At 39.1% G+C, this 16,290-nt stretch overlaps 4 protein-coding genes across 13 annotated transcripts; 2 read left to right on the forward strand and 2 right to left on the reverse strand.

Moving 5' to 3' along the window:
- The first annotated feature begins 1,710 nt into the window (after positions 1-1,710).
- LOC112168489 lies at positions 1,711-5,102 on the forward strand. Of its 3 annotated transcripts, XM_024305608.2 has the most exons (5): positions 1,711-2,995; positions 3,382-3,914; positions 4,063-4,247; positions 4,591-4,657; positions 4,798-5,102. In XM_024305608.2, exons 1-5 carry the CDS (start codon positions 1,804-1,806, stop codon positions 4,834-4,836), a joined length of 2,016 nt encoding a protein of 671 aa, XP_024161376.1. In that variant the 5' UTR covers positions 1,711-1,803; the 3' UTR covers positions 4,837-5,102. The 3 variants fall into 3 exon arrangements, 2 of the variants coding, with proteins under 2 accessions (XP_024161376.1, XP_024161377.1); XR_002924261.2 differs by lacking the exon at positions 4,798-5,102 and having other exon boundaries at positions 4,079-4,247; XM_024305609.2 differs by lacking the exon at positions 4,063-4,247.
- A 492-nt stretch (positions 5,103-5,594) lies between these two features.
- On the reverse strand, positions 5,595-7,247 carry LOC112164630 (DNA oxidative demethylase ALKBH2). Its single transcript, XM_024300890.2, has 4 exons — positions 6,979-7,247; positions 6,657-6,773; positions 6,353-6,542; positions 5,595-6,124 (listed from the first exon to the last, which is right to left on the reverse strand). Exons 1-4 carry the CDS (start codon positions 7,207-7,209, stop codon positions 5,913-5,915), a joined length of 750 nt encoding a protein of 249 aa, XP_024156658.1. The 5' UTR covers positions 7,210-7,247; the 3' UTR covers positions 5,595-5,912.
- Positions 7,248-7,313: 66 nt separating this feature from the next.
- LOC112164629 (CWF19-like protein 2) lies at positions 7,314-13,121 on the forward strand. Of its 3 annotated transcripts, none has more exons than XM_024300887.2 (11): positions 7,314-7,450; positions 7,992-8,087; positions 8,179-8,593; positions 8,677-8,822; positions 9,504-9,701; positions 9,789-9,947; positions 10,087-10,464; positions 10,989-11,068; positions 11,150-11,513; positions 11,894-12,106; positions 12,449-13,121. In XM_024300887.2, the coding sequence occupies exons 2-11, from the start codon at positions 8,043-8,045 to the stop codon at positions 12,782-12,784; spliced, it is 2,334 nt and encodes a 777-aa protein (XP_024156655.1). In that variant the 5' UTR covers positions 7,314-7,450; positions 7,992-8,042; the 3' UTR covers positions 12,785-13,121. The 3 variants fall into 3 exon arrangements, with proteins under 3 accessions (XP_024156655.1, XP_024156657.1, XP_040362064.1); XM_024300889.2 differs by having other exon boundaries at positions 9,507-9,701; XM_040506130.1 differs by having other exon boundaries at positions 7,383-7,450; positions 8,027-8,087.
- Positions 13,122-13,238: 117 nt separating this feature from the next.
- Positions 13,239-15,930, reverse strand: LOC112164631 (protein C2-DOMAIN ABA-RELATED 11). 6 transcript variants are annotated; one of them, XM_024300893.2, is made up of 5 exons: positions 15,778-15,870; positions 15,426-15,478; positions 15,165-15,292; positions 14,187-14,282; positions 13,239-13,760 (listed from the first exon to the last, which is right to left on the reverse strand). In XM_024300893.2, the coding sequence occupies exons 3-5, from the start codon at positions 15,273-15,275 to the stop codon at positions 13,461-13,463; spliced, it is 507 nt and encodes a 168-aa protein (XP_024156661.1). In that variant the 5' UTR covers positions 15,276-15,292; positions 15,426-15,478; positions 15,778-15,870; the 3' UTR covers positions 13,239-13,460. The 6 variants fall into 6 exon arrangements, with proteins under 6 accessions (XP_024156661.1, XP_024156664.1, XP_024156659.1 ...); XM_024300896.2 differs by lacking the exon at positions 15,778-15,870 and adding an exon at positions 15,619-15,769 and having other exon boundaries at positions 15,165-15,289; XM_024300891.2 differs by lacking the exon at positions 15,778-15,870 and adding an exon at positions 15,619-15,769.
- Positions 15,931-16,290: the final 360 nt, after the last annotated feature.

A 16,290-nucleotide genomic window follows, 5' to 3' on the forward strand; every position in this document is an offset into this window, starting at 1 on the left:
GCTTTAAATTAGTCATAAGGCCACTAGTTTTTTTTAGCACCAAAGTGTCAAAATGAAAAGAAATTTATTCCCTCTCCTCTCTCTCTCCTCTCTCTCTTCTTCTTCTCTTCCCTCTGCAATCACCAGAAAGAATCAATTCCGGCCACCATCTCTCATCACTGTCACCATCAATTGAACCACAACACAAACCCGACAAACCCGACCAAAACTCAGCCACCCTATCGCCGATTAAGGCACGACGCTCTCTCCACCACCTCCCCCCGCCCCGATTCTGACGACCACCACCTCAGATCTGGTGAGATTGCAATGGATCCAAGCTTGCAAAACCTCAAAACGGGGCCACCATGCCTGAAGACGACGACGACGAAGAAGCTCCGATCGGAGCTAGCTCACTGGAGTCCAACTCAGATCACTCCGATTCTCTACTCATCTCTTATTCTCTCCAATTCTCTCACTGGAGTCCAACTCTTAGATCACCAGCGGTGAAGAAAGCAGCTGTCGGAGACAGCGAAGTTGAGGTCTAATATGAATTGTTTGATGATTTTGTGACCCATGGATGTGAAGCAGATGAAAACCATTAATGTCTTGTTTTGATGTCGTTGTTTGAGCTAAATCATCAATGATTTTATCACTATGTTGTTTCATTTATATCCTGAATGATTTTGGCCATACCTCTTTCATACAAGGAGATCATAGCTTTTGGCGAAAGAAGTTTTTCATGCTTAAGTGAATGCACGTCTCTGTTCTAATGGCCTATCAGGCTATCATTAATTTTACAGAAAAAAGGATATCATTTACTTATCTGTTTCATGTGATCTGTTTTATTTTGGTTTGATGTTGATGAGAGTATATTTTGGTGGTGATGATTGTAGTTTTTTGTGGTGATGAGAGTAGTTTTTGGTGGTGATGATTGTAGCTTTTGGTGGTGATGATTGTAGCTTTTTTTTGGTGATGAGAATAGTTTTTGACGTTGGTGAGAGTAGCTTTTGTCAGTAGTGAAAGTAGTTTTTTACAGTGGTGATTGTAATTTTTTGTGTTTGTGAGAGTAGTTTTTGTTGATGGTGAGAGTAGTTTTTGATACAAGAGTAACTCTAAAATGTTAGTGACAGTAGCTCGTTAGTGTTGGTGATAGTAACTTTTGTTTCTAGTGACAGTAGCTTTTGATATTGGTGAGAGTAGTTTTTTAGTGCTGGTGAGAGTAGCATTAGTTGTTGGTGAGAGTAACTTTTGGTATTGGTGACGATATCTTTTATTTGTGGGGATAATAACTTTTCGTTTTGGGGAGCATAGGTTTTTTGGTAAGGAGTAGCTTTTGTTGTTGGTAATAATAGCTTTTGTTTTCTCACCGAAAGTTGTTGGAAATCTCACAAGAGTAGCTTTTATTGCTAGTAACAATAGCTTTTGTGACCTCGTCAGAGGTTGTCGGAAATCTCATCAAAATAGCTTTTCTTGCTAGCTACAGTAGCTTTTGGTGTTAGTGATAGTAGTTTTTGTGGTCGCCGGAGTTGACCAGAGGTCGGCTGGAGACTCGCCGGAATTAACTAGAGACCTCGCTCGAGAGGAAAGAGAGAATGACTGTTGATTTTGTACTCTAGTGATATTTATGTAAATATATTAATTTTTAATATCCAAAATATAACACATTTTTTAATGATAAAAGGTGAGAGGGTGATATTTGCTATTTATTTCAATCCATTCCCACCTAACAAAACGCAATTTCAAGTACATTTCCCGCGCTTCGAAACCCTAATTCCCAATCTCGATCATCAGGCTCAATTTTTCGATCAGCCGGTTGCCGTACTCATGGACTTAGACGTCGACGTTTCGCGGTGGGTCCTCGAGTTCCTCTTCCGTGACCGCGAGAAGGAGAGCGTCGCTAAGCGAGTCCTCGGCGTCTTGCCGCTCTCGAACCACGACTGGCGGTTGAAGAAGACCCTCCTCCTCCGAACAATCGAGTCCCAAATCTTGGACGAGGCTTCTGTCACCGAAACCCTCCTCGAATCCTTGGAGTCCATCGAGGCTCTGGACCGCGGCCAAGGGCTCCCGATCACGCACTCAATGAGAGCGGCTTACTGCGCCGTGGCGACGGATTGCACGGTCAAGTTTTTGGCTGCCTTCAGAGGGAAGCCGAGTGGAAAGTACATGGAGGCAGTCGATCGGATTTGGAGAGGCAGGGTTAGGATTTTGGAGGAGTCTGAGGGTTGCGAGCTGGTATCGGCTGAGTTGAAGGAGACAAGGGATGAGGTGGAGGCTGCGATTTGGGATATCAAGGTTTCTAAGAAGCTAGCGAGCCTGAACACTAGAAATGATGCGCTGGCATTGGTTGCGGCGTATGTCGAGGAAGCTTTGGGGATCCTGGGTCCTCCGTTTATTGCTTGGGCTGTTAGATTTAATAAGCACAACGGTAGTTTAAGCTCGGAAGCTGATCAGGTTGCAGTGGAGAGTGATGGTAATGCGGGTGATGGGTGTCAAGTGCAGGTTCCAATGGCGAATGGGGCTGAATTGGATGTGCAAATGGCAAATGGGGCTGTTTTGGACGTGCAAATGGGGAATGGGGTTGATTTGGGTGATGGCTCCAAATTGGAGGTGAATGGGGCTAATGTGCGTGAATTGGAAGCGCAGAGAGGAGCTAATGTCAATTCTGGGTCTGAACAGGAGGCACAAAGGGCAAATGGGCCTAATGTCAATTCGGAGTCTGAATTAGAGGCACAAAGGGTGAATGGGGCAAATGATGGTAGTGCTAGGTCTGAACAGGAGCTGCAAAGGGCTAAGGGGGCTAATGTTAGTGATGCCTGTGAACGGGAGGCGCATGATACTAATGTGGGTGATGAGTCTGAATCACAAATTGTGACTGTAGCTTATTTCAATTCTAGGTCTGAAATGGGTCACTACCATACTATGAATGGCGTTCAATTGCAGATAGTGGGGGCAGAAAGGTTGCCACCTAATGGAAACCATCGTGTCCTCAGCTCTGAACCTGCAACTAAAGAGAAAGGTATACTTCTGTTCAGTATCAGAGAGAGAGATTTCATTTACAGCATTGATATTGAGAGTGTGCTCTATATTGTTTTATCTGTTTTTTCCTTCTATATGCTTTTTCATCAACTTGAATTTTGCCGAGTTTTCCCCAACTTGTGACTATCTGATATTCTTAGGCTGTGTTGTTTGGGGATACACTGATAACAATTATTCTGCTCTTTCTCGTTTATGCCAATGCCATATAGCTGAAGTTTTAAGTATGCCCGTTTAATAATGGGTGATGATTTTGGCACTCTGCTTTACCACTTGTGGAGCGCCAAAATCATCACCTTTTAATAATGCTTCATTACTGCACACATGTTATAGTCCACTATTTTCAGTCTTCCTGTTTATTTCTTGTAGAAACTCCAAGGAGCACGGCACTTAGACGCAGGCATGGACCAGTTAAGATTAGAGATGCTGAAGATGTGGATACGGAAGCATCAGCTGGCATATATAACTCAGTGTCTAGTGCTGAAGTTAGAAAAGTGCAAGAAGAACTCAAGTCCAGTGTTTTGGCTCTACAAGCTGTAGTGACAGACCCACTTCCTTATGCTTTGCGCAAGTCGGAAATTGTAAGATCTGAGTTGGGAATAAGACCTGTGGATCATGTAAGTGGAGAAAATGGAGGTGCAGCAAATCCATCTGTTGCAAAGTGCACTGAGCCTGATCAGTTTAATAATGATAATCATGGAAACCACACCAGTCATCAGAATGATGTTTCCCAACCTAGTGGAAAAGAAAATGATGCACCAAATCTTTCTGTTGACAAGGGAAAGGGCACGGAGTATGTTCAGACGGGTGATGTCAATCCTGGAAATCCATCTTGCAGTTTTCAGAATAATGTTTCCCGAGCTGGCTTGATGGAACGTAATAGTACTGCCCATACTTATGAGGTAGTTTCATACTTTGCTCTTCCAGTCCTACGGTTCCTTACAAGTTACTATGTTGCACGTGTGCAAAATGGCCAATATTTCTGGCTGTAAAATTTGTGGTGGTTCTGTTTGTTTATAGATTTGTATTAAATGAGTGTAATTTTTTCAGTGCGATGACTCGCTAGGTATGTCACCTGAACAAACAAATAGTAAGGGCAGGCTTCACCTACCTAGTCCAAAAAGGAATGCTGTTTCTCCGCTGAAGAAGTATGAGGATAAAAGATCTTTTAAGAGGAGAAAAGTTAAGAGATGGAGCTTACATGAAGAAGATACGTTAAAGACTGGTGTGCAGAAGTATGTACTGGTTTATATATTTTCTGCACTTTTGCTCTCTATTTCTCCAGCTTCTTGTTGTGAAAGGGACCTTCATATTTTAAAAGTTTTATTCAGTTGGGGTTAGATCAATGCGTAGGTCTTATCAGATTATTTGTAAGGGTATGCATATATTTTCAATCCTGTCAAGCGCGTTAGTCGTAATGTTTGGTTGCTTCATAATTCTCATCTCTGAAAAGATGACCAGAATTTTATGTCCTTGGTGCTTACTAGCAATCATGTTTCTATTGGCTGAGTAAGTGGCAATCATGATTATTTTTAAGCAATTTCAAAGTTCTCACCAATGTATTCCTTTCTAATGCAGGTATGGCAGAGGCAATTGGAAGTTTATCTTAGATACATACCGAGATGTATTTGAAGAGAGAACAAAGGTAACTACTTTTCGCAGTATTTGGAGCAGCTGTTAGCCGCGTACATTAACTTGCATGTAAAAAGTTTTTTTGTGTAAATCTAAAATGTTCAGCTTAAGCATCTATATCGTTTTTAAGACCATTGAGGATACTGTGTACAGGTTGATCTAAAGGACAAGTGGAGAAATATGACGAAGTAGAGGCACCTGTGAATAGTCTGCTACTCAGTTGATTTTGTTTGTATATATTGGTATCCTGTCCGAGCTGTATGTTATTGTTAGGAGCAGCCCACTTAATCACCCTTAATCCCTTTTTGTATTGCCCCAGTAGGCCCAGATGTTACTATACAATGGTGGTTCTGTACCATTGCTGTCTTCTACTTCTGTGAGTTTTGTCTAGATGGGATGCCATCTAAATCATGTAACCAAAATGTCCAGAGTTGGCAATGAAGATGATGTTTAAACTTTGAATTTCTGCCTTCCTTTCTTTTATAACTTTGCACCAAATATCTGGCATCAGAGCCGGCTGGCTTGGGCAAGGAAAAGATTTGAGCTGAAACGTAATCTTTTCTAAGACTGCTTAAACATGTCTCAACTTTAAAAGTTCACTCAATACCTCCAAAAGTTATCAATCTCAATTGCTTAATAAAACGCTAAGTTCGTAAATATTTTGATCTCGATCCTTTGGAAAATCACAAAGTATACGAACTTATGATGTTTTAATGGTTATTCTAATGTTAAGGAGTCTACATAAGCACTCACGAATGGAAAAAAATATACTGTTTTAAGAAGTGAAATTTGCCCCAAAACTTGTGTGCTGCCCACAATTTTGGGTGAAAAATGAGTTTTTGACCAAAAAAAATATATATATGGGATTAAAAATCTCCAGAGCAAGATCCCACAGGGTTTGATCCTTCATAGCCTCGCTCGTGTTTTAAAAAATCAATATTTCTGTAATATATGGGTAATTTTTTCCGACTTAATAACTGCACTTGCAAAAACTCTGGCTCAATACAACAATGAACTAGCTTAGCACAACAGTGAGGTCTCTACTCTTTAACGAAATAAACAGCGAAAAAAAACTAGGTTTCTCCACCAAAACCTGTTTTACAGGAATAAGTATTACATGGCAATAAGTAGACATCCAGAATGTCCTCAAGCAATGGAGAAACCTATACATTCCTCTTGTCAATGGGGAGTAGGTTACCTTCAAAAACTCATCCACAGAGAAGAACACGAAAGAAGAGAGCAAGATGAACAACCATTCTTTTCTGATCCTACCTAGAACCGTTATATGAGAGCACATGCCTGAAGGTGAGGTTGATACGAGTGGCCTCTAATTTTGTGCGCTTAGGCACAGAGTGCATCCAATCCCTTTGGGTATAACCTCTCATCACCAAGAGCGATCCATGCTTAAGCATGAAAGAGTGCTGATCATCATGATTCCTCTTTAATCGCTTACTTGTAGCTTCTTGATCACTTTTTCTTTCTGGCAAGCATCCACAAGAGAAGAAAAATTAAGAATGCAAGTGCAATCATTGTTTTATGGTATGACAGGAGAATCTCGTGGTGAGACATGCTGCAAATTGTAATGCTGTTAAATATGTAGTCATCACCGTAAAGAAGATAACAAAGACAGAATAAGAAACTAGATGGATGTTCCTTGTGTATAATATATATATATATAAACGGAGAAAACAGCTGAGATGGATTATACCTTGAGATGTTTTACCGGGTTTCTTCTTCAAGTAGAATTCCCTTTCGCATCCAAAGGATAGGGACGCAATTTCAGGAGTTGAACCATAAACCTTTTCATCATCAGAATGCCAAGCAACATAGTCATTACCACCTTTATACCTATTTAAGAGCAAGCTATTGAAACTGCTGCCAGGAAGGGCTTTATGGACCTGAGATGAGAAGACAAATGAGATGGAATGAATAATATATATGGGGCCATGGGGGGCAGAGGGATTATAAACAAGTAGTAACACACAACTGATCGATGTAAGCATTATTAGTACCGCTTCCAAGAGTTCCTTAAGAGGAGGGAGATCATCCCATGAATAAGCATGAGGTTGGTATCCACTGTAAACCAATTGTGGTAGTCCCGGACTTGCAACATAACATGTATCTCTAGGCTGAAACACAAACAAACAAACTAGCTAGCTGGGTTCACAGTTCAATCAATCCTAAATTCAGGCATATAAAATAAAATTGTAAACATTCCATCATTTTTCTCCCAAATATATATATATATATATATATATATATATATATATATATATATATATGCAGACCCAACAAAAAATTGAGTTGAGTAGAAAAAAACAAAGAGAGAGAGACCTGGAGGCAGGATCGGCCGAAGACACGAATAGTGGGTCTAGTCCAGGGAACATGTGTGTTGAGGTAATCGAACCAATTCCAAGCCCGATCGAAGCTTATGAACCTTGGAATCAACACCACCTCGCTTCCGTTGCCCAGAGCCACCCTCGTCTCTCTCTTCGCCTTACCATCCTCATCCTCACTTTCATTACAATTAGGGTTTGCTTTCGTCACCAACTTCCTCAAACTCATGGCTCAAACTACAGCTCGACTTTCGCGCCAACCCCCCCACACATCCATGATCCATCCATTTAAGTAGTAGCAAGTTGCATATTGGGCCTATTGGGCCTTCAAAACGGGGGGCTGCATGCTATTATACATTATACTACTACATCTAAAGCCGCATCCATTGTGTTCATTCAAATCCGATTCTTCTCAACCGGAAACTGAAGCAAGTCTTTTCGATAGAAGCTGAGAAACCCAGAAGCAAAACGTATGTGATTTTGTTGCGTTTGGTTTCTGATCTTAGGCCTTAATTTTGTTTGATTAGCTTTCAGGGTTAGGGAAAAGACTGTTGCTTTAGGAAATTTGGATAACTGATTTGGTTTTTGGAGATAAGTAAATTGGTCAAGTAATGTTGTAACAAGTGTATAATGTATAGCAATTCTGTTTGATTAGAGTCCAGGGAACAAAGTAGTAGTATTTGATTGGTTCAGACTTACAATTTATAATAGGTATCTAAATTGGTGGTGTTAGTGTTAGTCATAGTTCAGATATTTCTAAGTTGTCCAGATTAAGTCAAGTATTCATATTATCTGGTGGTTGAACTTGATATGGTTACAAATCTGGAAAATTAGTAAGTGCTCATTACTAAAACATGTAATGTAGGGTGGAAAACTCAATCAAACTCTGGGTTTGGGTTTTATTCCCAAGTTCAATTTCTAGAATGACATTATTGAGTCTCATGTTCGAAGAGTAACATATGTTGAAATGGTATTTTTGCAAGTACTGATGCTTTTGGGGGTTGTCTGCAGGTCGTTTGATTGTATCTACCTTCTCCAAATTGTAGCCATTTGTAAATAATCATGCTTGCTGGAGTCAAGTTCATACCTCGAGACCAGATTGATAAAGTAAAGACTATTCTTCTTTTGTTTTGTTTCACAAATCATGATTTATTTATTTAAAACAGTAGATTAATTGTATTTCCATTACTGTTAACAGGATGAGAATTTGAATGCTTCTGCAAAACAGAAACAGAAGAAGAGCTCAGGTAATAAGAAGGGTAAGCGTAGGAGCGAAAGGAGTTCTGGATATAGTAGTTCGGATGGCGAAGAGCTTGAGAGAATAAAGAAGGCATCTAAAAAAAAGTGGTATTCATCGGATGAGTACTCATCACCATCATATTCTTCGGGAAATGAAAGTGAGGAAAGTTCTGACCGAGATAGAAAGAAGCGTCTGAATAAGAAAAAGAAGAGATCGAGTAGCAGTAGAAAAGATTATAGTTCAGAAGATCTTTCATCTGCTTCTGATAGTTATTCTGATAAGAAAGACAAGCGCAAGAAGAGAAGCCGAAAAGATGGAAAGAAAAAGAGTAGAGATAGAAGTCAGGGTGGCATGGAGGATGATGAATATTCTGGTCAGTAATTTTTCCCTTCTTTCCAAAATTTTCTAACTTAATGATAGGGTATTGATCATGTTAATGTTTTTTCCTCTGTATAGACGGTGGTAGAGGAACTAGTACGGTGAAAGATGGGGAAATTGTGAGGAAGAAAATTGGGTTGGAGTGGATGCTTAGACCTGAAGGAAAAGAGAGAACACCTACTATTACTGTCGAGGACCAACCAAAAGAAACTCCAGTTGAAGAGGTATGCATTTATTTCGCTAGGCGAGCTTTTAATCTTTGTAGTTCTAGTATATGACTTGGGCTTCTGTTGATTTTATTATATGGCAACTATATCCTTGTTTGCTTTGGCTGGTCTTAATAGAAATGTAGAAACAGAGTTTATGTACACAAGAACCATATATTTGTAACCTTATCCTAAATTCTTTGGCTGTAGGCTTGTGGGTTATGTTTTAATCAGATAAATCTGGAATTAATTTAATTTGAGGGTGCAGATCAGCAATGCATTTCTCCTTAACTATGTCATCTTGTTCTACGCACATGACCACTTCTGTCAAAGCGTTAATAAAAGTTAGTTATTATTTGGTCCAACTAAATATGTTATTGTTAGTGACGCTGTTACCTTTCAAGTTCAAGGATTTCAGGGTCATCTTGAAAACCCTAAATTCTTAGCTACCCAATTTTGTTACTATGAGTTGGTTGTTTTGTTTATAAACTTATTCCTTTGTGGAGTTATATGCATATAGACTCTGCTATTGGCAACATACAGTACTTATCCCTTCCGGCTTGTGCTCCAATGGTGGGGAAATTGTATATTCTTGTGGGATATTTTGGTGAAATGTTATTCTTGCCAATAACAAATTTCTATGATTATGTTTGTTTTCTTTCAACTTTGTAATATTGTGCTATTGCTTACCCAATAAAGAAGGTCAATCCTAGGGAATTAAATCCATATTTTAAGGATGAGGGAAGTGGTTATCCAGAAGACAATGATGAACCTAAAGCTGGTGGGGACCGACTTTTACCTTCCTCTGTTGTTGGGGATGGAGGTGCAAGTTGGAGACTTAAAGCATTGAAGCGGGCAAAAGAGCAAGCAACTCGAGAAGGACAAGGGCTCCACGAGGTATGCTATCTTTGCCTTCTAGGTTTTAGCAAGTATCACAATCCACATTCTTCTGTTGTTAATGAATTGGAAATTGGCATTTTACAGGTTGTTGAGGAGCGTTGGGGTTCTCTTGGTAAACTAGCAGCCTCTGTGGGATCAAATAAAGCAGCCCCATCTCGTGCTCATCTACATGCAATAAAAAGTAGAAAGAAAGGGGTGAGTGAGGAACAGCAGCCAGGTTCCAACAATGACATAGATAAGAAGGTATATGGGAATAACCTAGAGCTTTTTATTTTTTGGAAAGTTTATAATGGTGAAGTGTGAAGTAAAGTTTATAAGCCATATGTTAGGTAATAGGCAATGTTGCGGTCTTTCTTACAAGCTACATGTATGTGGCTACCAGGACACTAGCCGGCCCTACCTAAAGGATGTATCTATCCAACATCCCAAAATGAAGGAGCCTAAAGTTCAAGGTTCTTTATCCTGGGGAAAGCAAAAGGGTCAAAAGAGCCGGGATGTCTCTACCAAGGACTCTGCTCTTCTAGCGGATGCAGTGTCTAGCATAAACAGGTTTTCCAATGATGGAAGCTTCCTGAGTGAACTTATTCGTAATCAGACTAATGATTCTAGGAATCCTGTTAACGAAAATGTACTTGACACGAGAAAACCCAGCGAAACCAGTGCTGCTGCCTCTAAGGGTGAACTGAGTGCGAACCAGTTGGCAGCTAAGGCTTTTCAGCTTCGTATGAAGGGGAAGCATGAAGAAGCTGAAGAACTTCTGGTAAGACACATCTCTCTCTCTCTCTCTCTCTCTCTCTCTCTCTCTCTCTCTCTGTACTATGCAGCTTGATATGCTTTAAGCTAGTGTTTTAGTTTATTGATAAACCATAATGTGTCATCAACATTTGATGTGAAAACTTAGTTTCTTTAGCAACTTGGAATAAAAATCATATCCAATCTATGGTGCACTGAAAATGCTCTTCTGCAGTTAAGCTGTTTGGTCTTATCTTTGTGCAGGAACTGTACTTTCCTTTGTGCACCTGTTTCTTTCTTCATGGTATTAATGCACCATTCACTTGCTTGACTTGCACCCTACTGGTTTTATATGCATCTATTTAGTTGAAAAGTTATCCTTATGCTCACCTATTGGGATACTTTAATTATTTTCTTATAACCATTACAATATGTTACTCCACATGTTTGACAAGTCAAAAAGCTTTGATTTGGAAAGACACTCATTTGAAAACATCAAGATTTTATTTGTTTCTTTCAGTAATTAATTGACCTTTTTTTTTGGGTTTATAGCAAGAAATAGAAAACCTAAAGGCAAAGCAGGGTGGTGGAGATAATCCGATGAGACCACAATATGAAAGAGGTACAAACAGGTAATGCTGCTTCTCCTTGCTTCTTTGAAAATATAAATGTTGGTTGGTATGTTTGTTCTGATAAGAGATCCTTTTATCTAGATATGCCATGCAGGATATGTCTCTTCGTCAAAAGAAAAAGGATGATGATGGTGACATGCATCTAGCCCAAAAGATAATGCAGAACAAAAAATATAGTATATCCGGTCAGGCAGATGATGAATACGACTTTGATGATGGTCCAATCAGAAAGTCTAAAAAGAAGCAGGGAAGTGATGATCGCAAGGTAACCCAGAAGAATACATTTGCAAATCGTTTCTCCATTCAGCAAGAACGCTGCCTTTTCTGCTTTGAAAATCCAAAGAGACCAGCGCATCTGGTTGTGGCAATTGGAAATTATTCATATTTGATGTTGCGACAGCAGAAGCCTGTTGTGGATGGTCATTGCTACATTTTGCCGATGCAGGTAAGCTGGATAGAAGACTCTTGCTTTATTTCGTTTTTCTAGTTCTTTGATAGGTAGCCGTAGCCATTCTTGTTCTTCTTTCTTCTTTTTTTTTTTTTTTTTTTTTTTTTTGCACCAGAAGGATTATAAGTATAGCATCTTCAATCCAAATAAAAAAGGGTTAATAGAACCTAATCAGTGATTATAAATATGCAAGCAGTATCACTTCTGTAAAAAGGGTTAATTTGTACTAAATTCGTCCACATTATTTGGAAAGGATGGTGACTCGTCTCAATCTAATGTGAAATATCAAATTTGATCTCATAACTAGGGGTTGTAATCTTAGTCTATTCTTTTCTGTGTACGTGTTGTTTGACTCTTATCTATATAATTCTCAACAGCATGGACCAGCCACAAGAACTCTTGATGATCATGTGTGGGAAGAAATTCGAAATTTCAAGAAATGCCTTATTATGATGTTTGCAAAGCAAGAGAAGGATGTTGTCTTCCTTGAAACAGTGATGGGGTTAGCTCAACAGCGCCGCCACTGTATAATTGAGTGTATTCCTTTGCCCCAGGATATAGCTAAAGACGCTCCCTTATATTTTAAAAAGGTAAACGGTTATTATTTCCTCTAAAAGGCATTGAGTTTCTGCTGTTTGTTTTGAAAAGGCTTTGTTCATTCTTCTTCTGGAAATTCATCATATCATTCATTCCTTGTTTTGTGGAACATTATGAAGCACGTTAATCATCTTTTATATACCATAAATGTGATTGTGTGAATTAAATCTCAAATATACACATACATGAGCACACCCTGTGTGTTGATTTTCTTAGGTTCTCAATCTTCTTTTTGAATGTCCTGAATGGATATGTGATTCATATCTTAATCTATTGCTGTATTTACAGTCTCTGATTTTATTTTCTGTGTGAATTTGAAAATAAAAATCTGTCAGGCAATTGATGAAGCTGAAGATGAGTGGAGCCAACACAATGCCAAAAAACTTATTGATACAAGTGTAAAGGGATTGCGAGGTTCAGTTCCAGCTAATTTTCCATATTTCCACGTGGAGTTTGGTTTAAAGAAGGGGTTTGTCCACGTGATTGATGATGAAACACAGTTCAATAGCAGCCTTGGCCTGAATGTTATAAGAGGCATGCTAGAGTTGCCTGCAGAAGACATGCATCGCCGTGGACGATATGAACCAGTGGAAGCGCAAAAGCAAGCCGTTAAGAGGTTTGATCAAGATTGGGCGCCGTTTGACTGGACAAAACAGCTTCATCAATCCTAATGATCCTCATCATTTTTGATATGGATTGTCACTTAGATTTCTTCACCTGGATTTATCTTGCATCTCATTGAAGGATAGACACCTGTACTGTACTTGAAGCGTTGGAAAGAGATAGTTCATTGGAGCTACAAGTGCTCAGAGGGAACAATCAATGTGTACTGGATTGGCTATGCATTGGAAAGATAGATCACGTGCATGCTTAATTTTGTAGAAGAATAAGGTTAAATGTAATTACAAAATGAGAAGTGAAATTCTTTGTTTGGTCAAAACCTTTTCACGTTGATAATAAGGAACGTCCTCAGTTGCTGGCTTGCTGCTAGCATATTATATATTGCAAGTTTTATGTACAATATCATATGATTCAAGTTATCTTACAGTAATGCATATCTGCAAACTCAAACTGTGAAAATGAAGTTGATTGGAGACACAGAAGAACTGGAACCGGAGGCAGAAATTGAGAACACAAGCCCAAAAGAATATAACATTTCGTATAGCAGTTCAACATGAACAGGACTTTCAATTTAATCAGACAGACTTCAAACATTCAAACAATTTACTTCCCAAACTAAATCTATGGTAAGCTACTTTCACAATCTCCTTGGTAATCCTAGAGGAGTTACATTGCACAATCACCGAACTACAGAGGCCTACGCCTAAGCCAATAGTAAATGTGATACTACCGTGAGGGAGCAACAGGCGCACCAGACAACTTGATTTTCAATTCTATTTCCCCAGACTCGACATCACAAAGCCTCAACCAAACACCCTGCACCACCTCGCCATCTACACAATTTATGGTGCTTTCCCTAACTAGGCAGTTGTCACTATCTGGGACAACCTTCCTTAATGTTGTCTCACCAGAAGAAGAAACTTGTAATATTTGCCCCAATCTAGCAGCCGAGACTATTGGCTGAAGGCTCAGGTGAGCATGTCCCATCTTATCATCCGTCTTGAGGAAGTCTTTGTCAAACACTTCCTGTGGAAGAAAAAAAAAATTACTTTTGTCATCATCCATGTAAACATAAAGAGTGAGTAGTAAATTCGATAGCAGTTCCAAAGTTATTTCCACCAACTATATAATCAATCTATACAGCTATCCAGAAAATCTTGCAAAATGATTAACACAACTACACACATGCTCGATTAAGACAACATTTTCAATTCAACCTCAACAAACAAAACTACACGTCTACGAGCCTTAAACTATTCCAGCAGGCTATGTGCAGACATCAAGTTCAAATTACCAACTTAGTGGACTACAGTTGCACTAAATCCCCTTTTACTTTCTGTGCCATGTTAACAAGAATTCAAAGAACTGGGCTCACAAAAATTTAAACAGTAGAGTTTATATATATCAAGCTCAAAGCAGAACGGCTACTTTTAAAATCAAGTGCCTACTTACCAGATTTAGAACTCCGACGGGTTCTGTAGGATAGAAGCTTAGCTCTTCATTCCAAACAGGATTAAGGCAACTGTTGATAACCTTGGTTTTTGCCATCTGGTACACATAATAGTAATTAATCACTTCAATATATAATTTAGTAAACAACTCATTTGTATAGTCAACCATCCGATGTTGTAAGCACTTCTGTAGGTGCTTTCAAGAATTTCAAATTGTATTTTAAAGTAAATATGCCAAAACTGTGTACATCTAATGAAATTTGAACTACAACAAGACACTCTCTAAACTATGCACAGTTGCGAACAACCATAATTCTTCACAGATATTAAAGGTCCAATCTGCAAGTATGTAGATACAACTGTGCTGATCTCCTAAACTTTAACTCCTTAATAATTGTATTTCAGTAATTTGGCCTCTTGATGAAGTCACACAAGTAAATACAGAGTGATACGTGAACGGTTCTTGGTTGTTACCAAAACAAAAAGGAAAGGTTCAAAGCATATAGTATAAATAAATATAAACTGTGTGGCTGAGAAGATGGCGATAGGCTATAAAATGCTAGATAGTCCCCTTTGCTTATTGTTTCAATAGAATCTGTTACCTGGCCTCACTAACTAAGCATTTGAGAGAGATTCCAAAGCATTCATTCCATTCAATATATCTTTTGAAAAGTGCAAGACAATGTAGTGTGTGGGTCAGAACTCAGAAGTGAGCTGTCGGGGTTTCTTTGCAAGAACGTACGTAAAACATGAAGATGGAAGGAAACGTGCAGGTAGCTAGGAAGTAACGGTGTACTAGTACGAAGAACTGTTAATGAAGGTAAATGCAATTGAGTTGAGATGAGAGAGTGAAACGCAACAAGACAAGACAGGCAGGTGGGTGAAGTGAATAAGAATGTGTGAAAGCATATCCATATATATATATCCATAAGCTGATAGATAAGCTTGAGAAATCAGGGGAGATGGAGATGAGACTCACCTGATTGCCCAACTTGACAACAACGTAAGGATCACTACTCTTGAAGTCGCGAATTACCAGTCTTTTTCCTTGCACAACAGTAACCTTTAGCAAACCCAATTGATCTCCCATACTTGTTTCTCAAACTACTGCACATGCACATAAAAAGAGACAATTATATATTTAAGGAAGGGAAAGCAAAGCAAAGAGCCGCATGAGATTATCACTTTGAATTAAATCAAACTGCCCAGAGGGAGGCAAATGAGTAAGAGGAAGACGTACAAAAGATCCAGAACATCAATTAATTCTGATTTCTGAAAGGAGGAGGAGGGTAACTGAAAATATCAAATCAACAATAAATAATTGATTTGTGATATCATGAGCACCAAAGTTCCAACAAAACATGAACTGAAACAAAACCGGAATCCCAGCATGTACGTAGGTAGACTAGAGAATAAATAGAGAGAGAGAGAACCTAGCTAGCTTGTCCTTGTTTTTGTAGATGAAAGGCAAGAAAAGACAGAGGCTTTGCAGTTGGTGTAAAACAAACTAAACGAACCAAGCATAGCAGCATGTAGAGAAATAGAGACTAGAGAGTAGAGAGAGCAACCAAAAACAGAGAAAGCAAAGTCACCTTGATTTGATATGCTTCTCCTCTTCTCTGAGCTTCCCCCTTCCTTCCTTCCTTCCTTATTCACCGTCAAAAAGTAGTCGGTACCTGGTTACCGGCAGCTCCCACTGGATTCAACAGCCGCGTGTCGGTCAGATAATCTTGACCCAACAAATCCGGGGTTAGTCAGTCAATACGTACTCTCAATAGTCTTCACTCCTTACTGTTTAGTCATTGGACACATTATTTATTTTCATTCCCTCCCTTTACTTAAGATTCCTTAATTCCTCAAAAAATACAATACAATTCCTTAAATTCACTATCAGGAACCAGAGCATTTTAGGGTTTACTCTCAACCCTACTACGGTTTTATGTTTGCTTAACAATTGAACGAAAGTTCTAATCGCTGTTGCCCTTACTGAGATCGAAACCGTCTATAACTGCGCTGCCATGTATAATAATATGCATTCAACCATACTAGTTGATCGAGTAGTTGTTTAGCAAAAACCAGACGTTGGCTGTGTGTACAGTATTATA

This window comes from Rosa chinensis, chromosome 5 (genome assembly GCF_002994745.2).
Source record: "Rosa chinensis cultivar Old Blush chromosome 5, RchiOBHm-V2, whole genome shotgun sequence".
Classification (NCBI taxonomy): Eukaryota; Viridiplantae; Streptophyta; class Magnoliopsida; order Rosales; family Rosaceae; genus Rosa; species Rosa chinensis.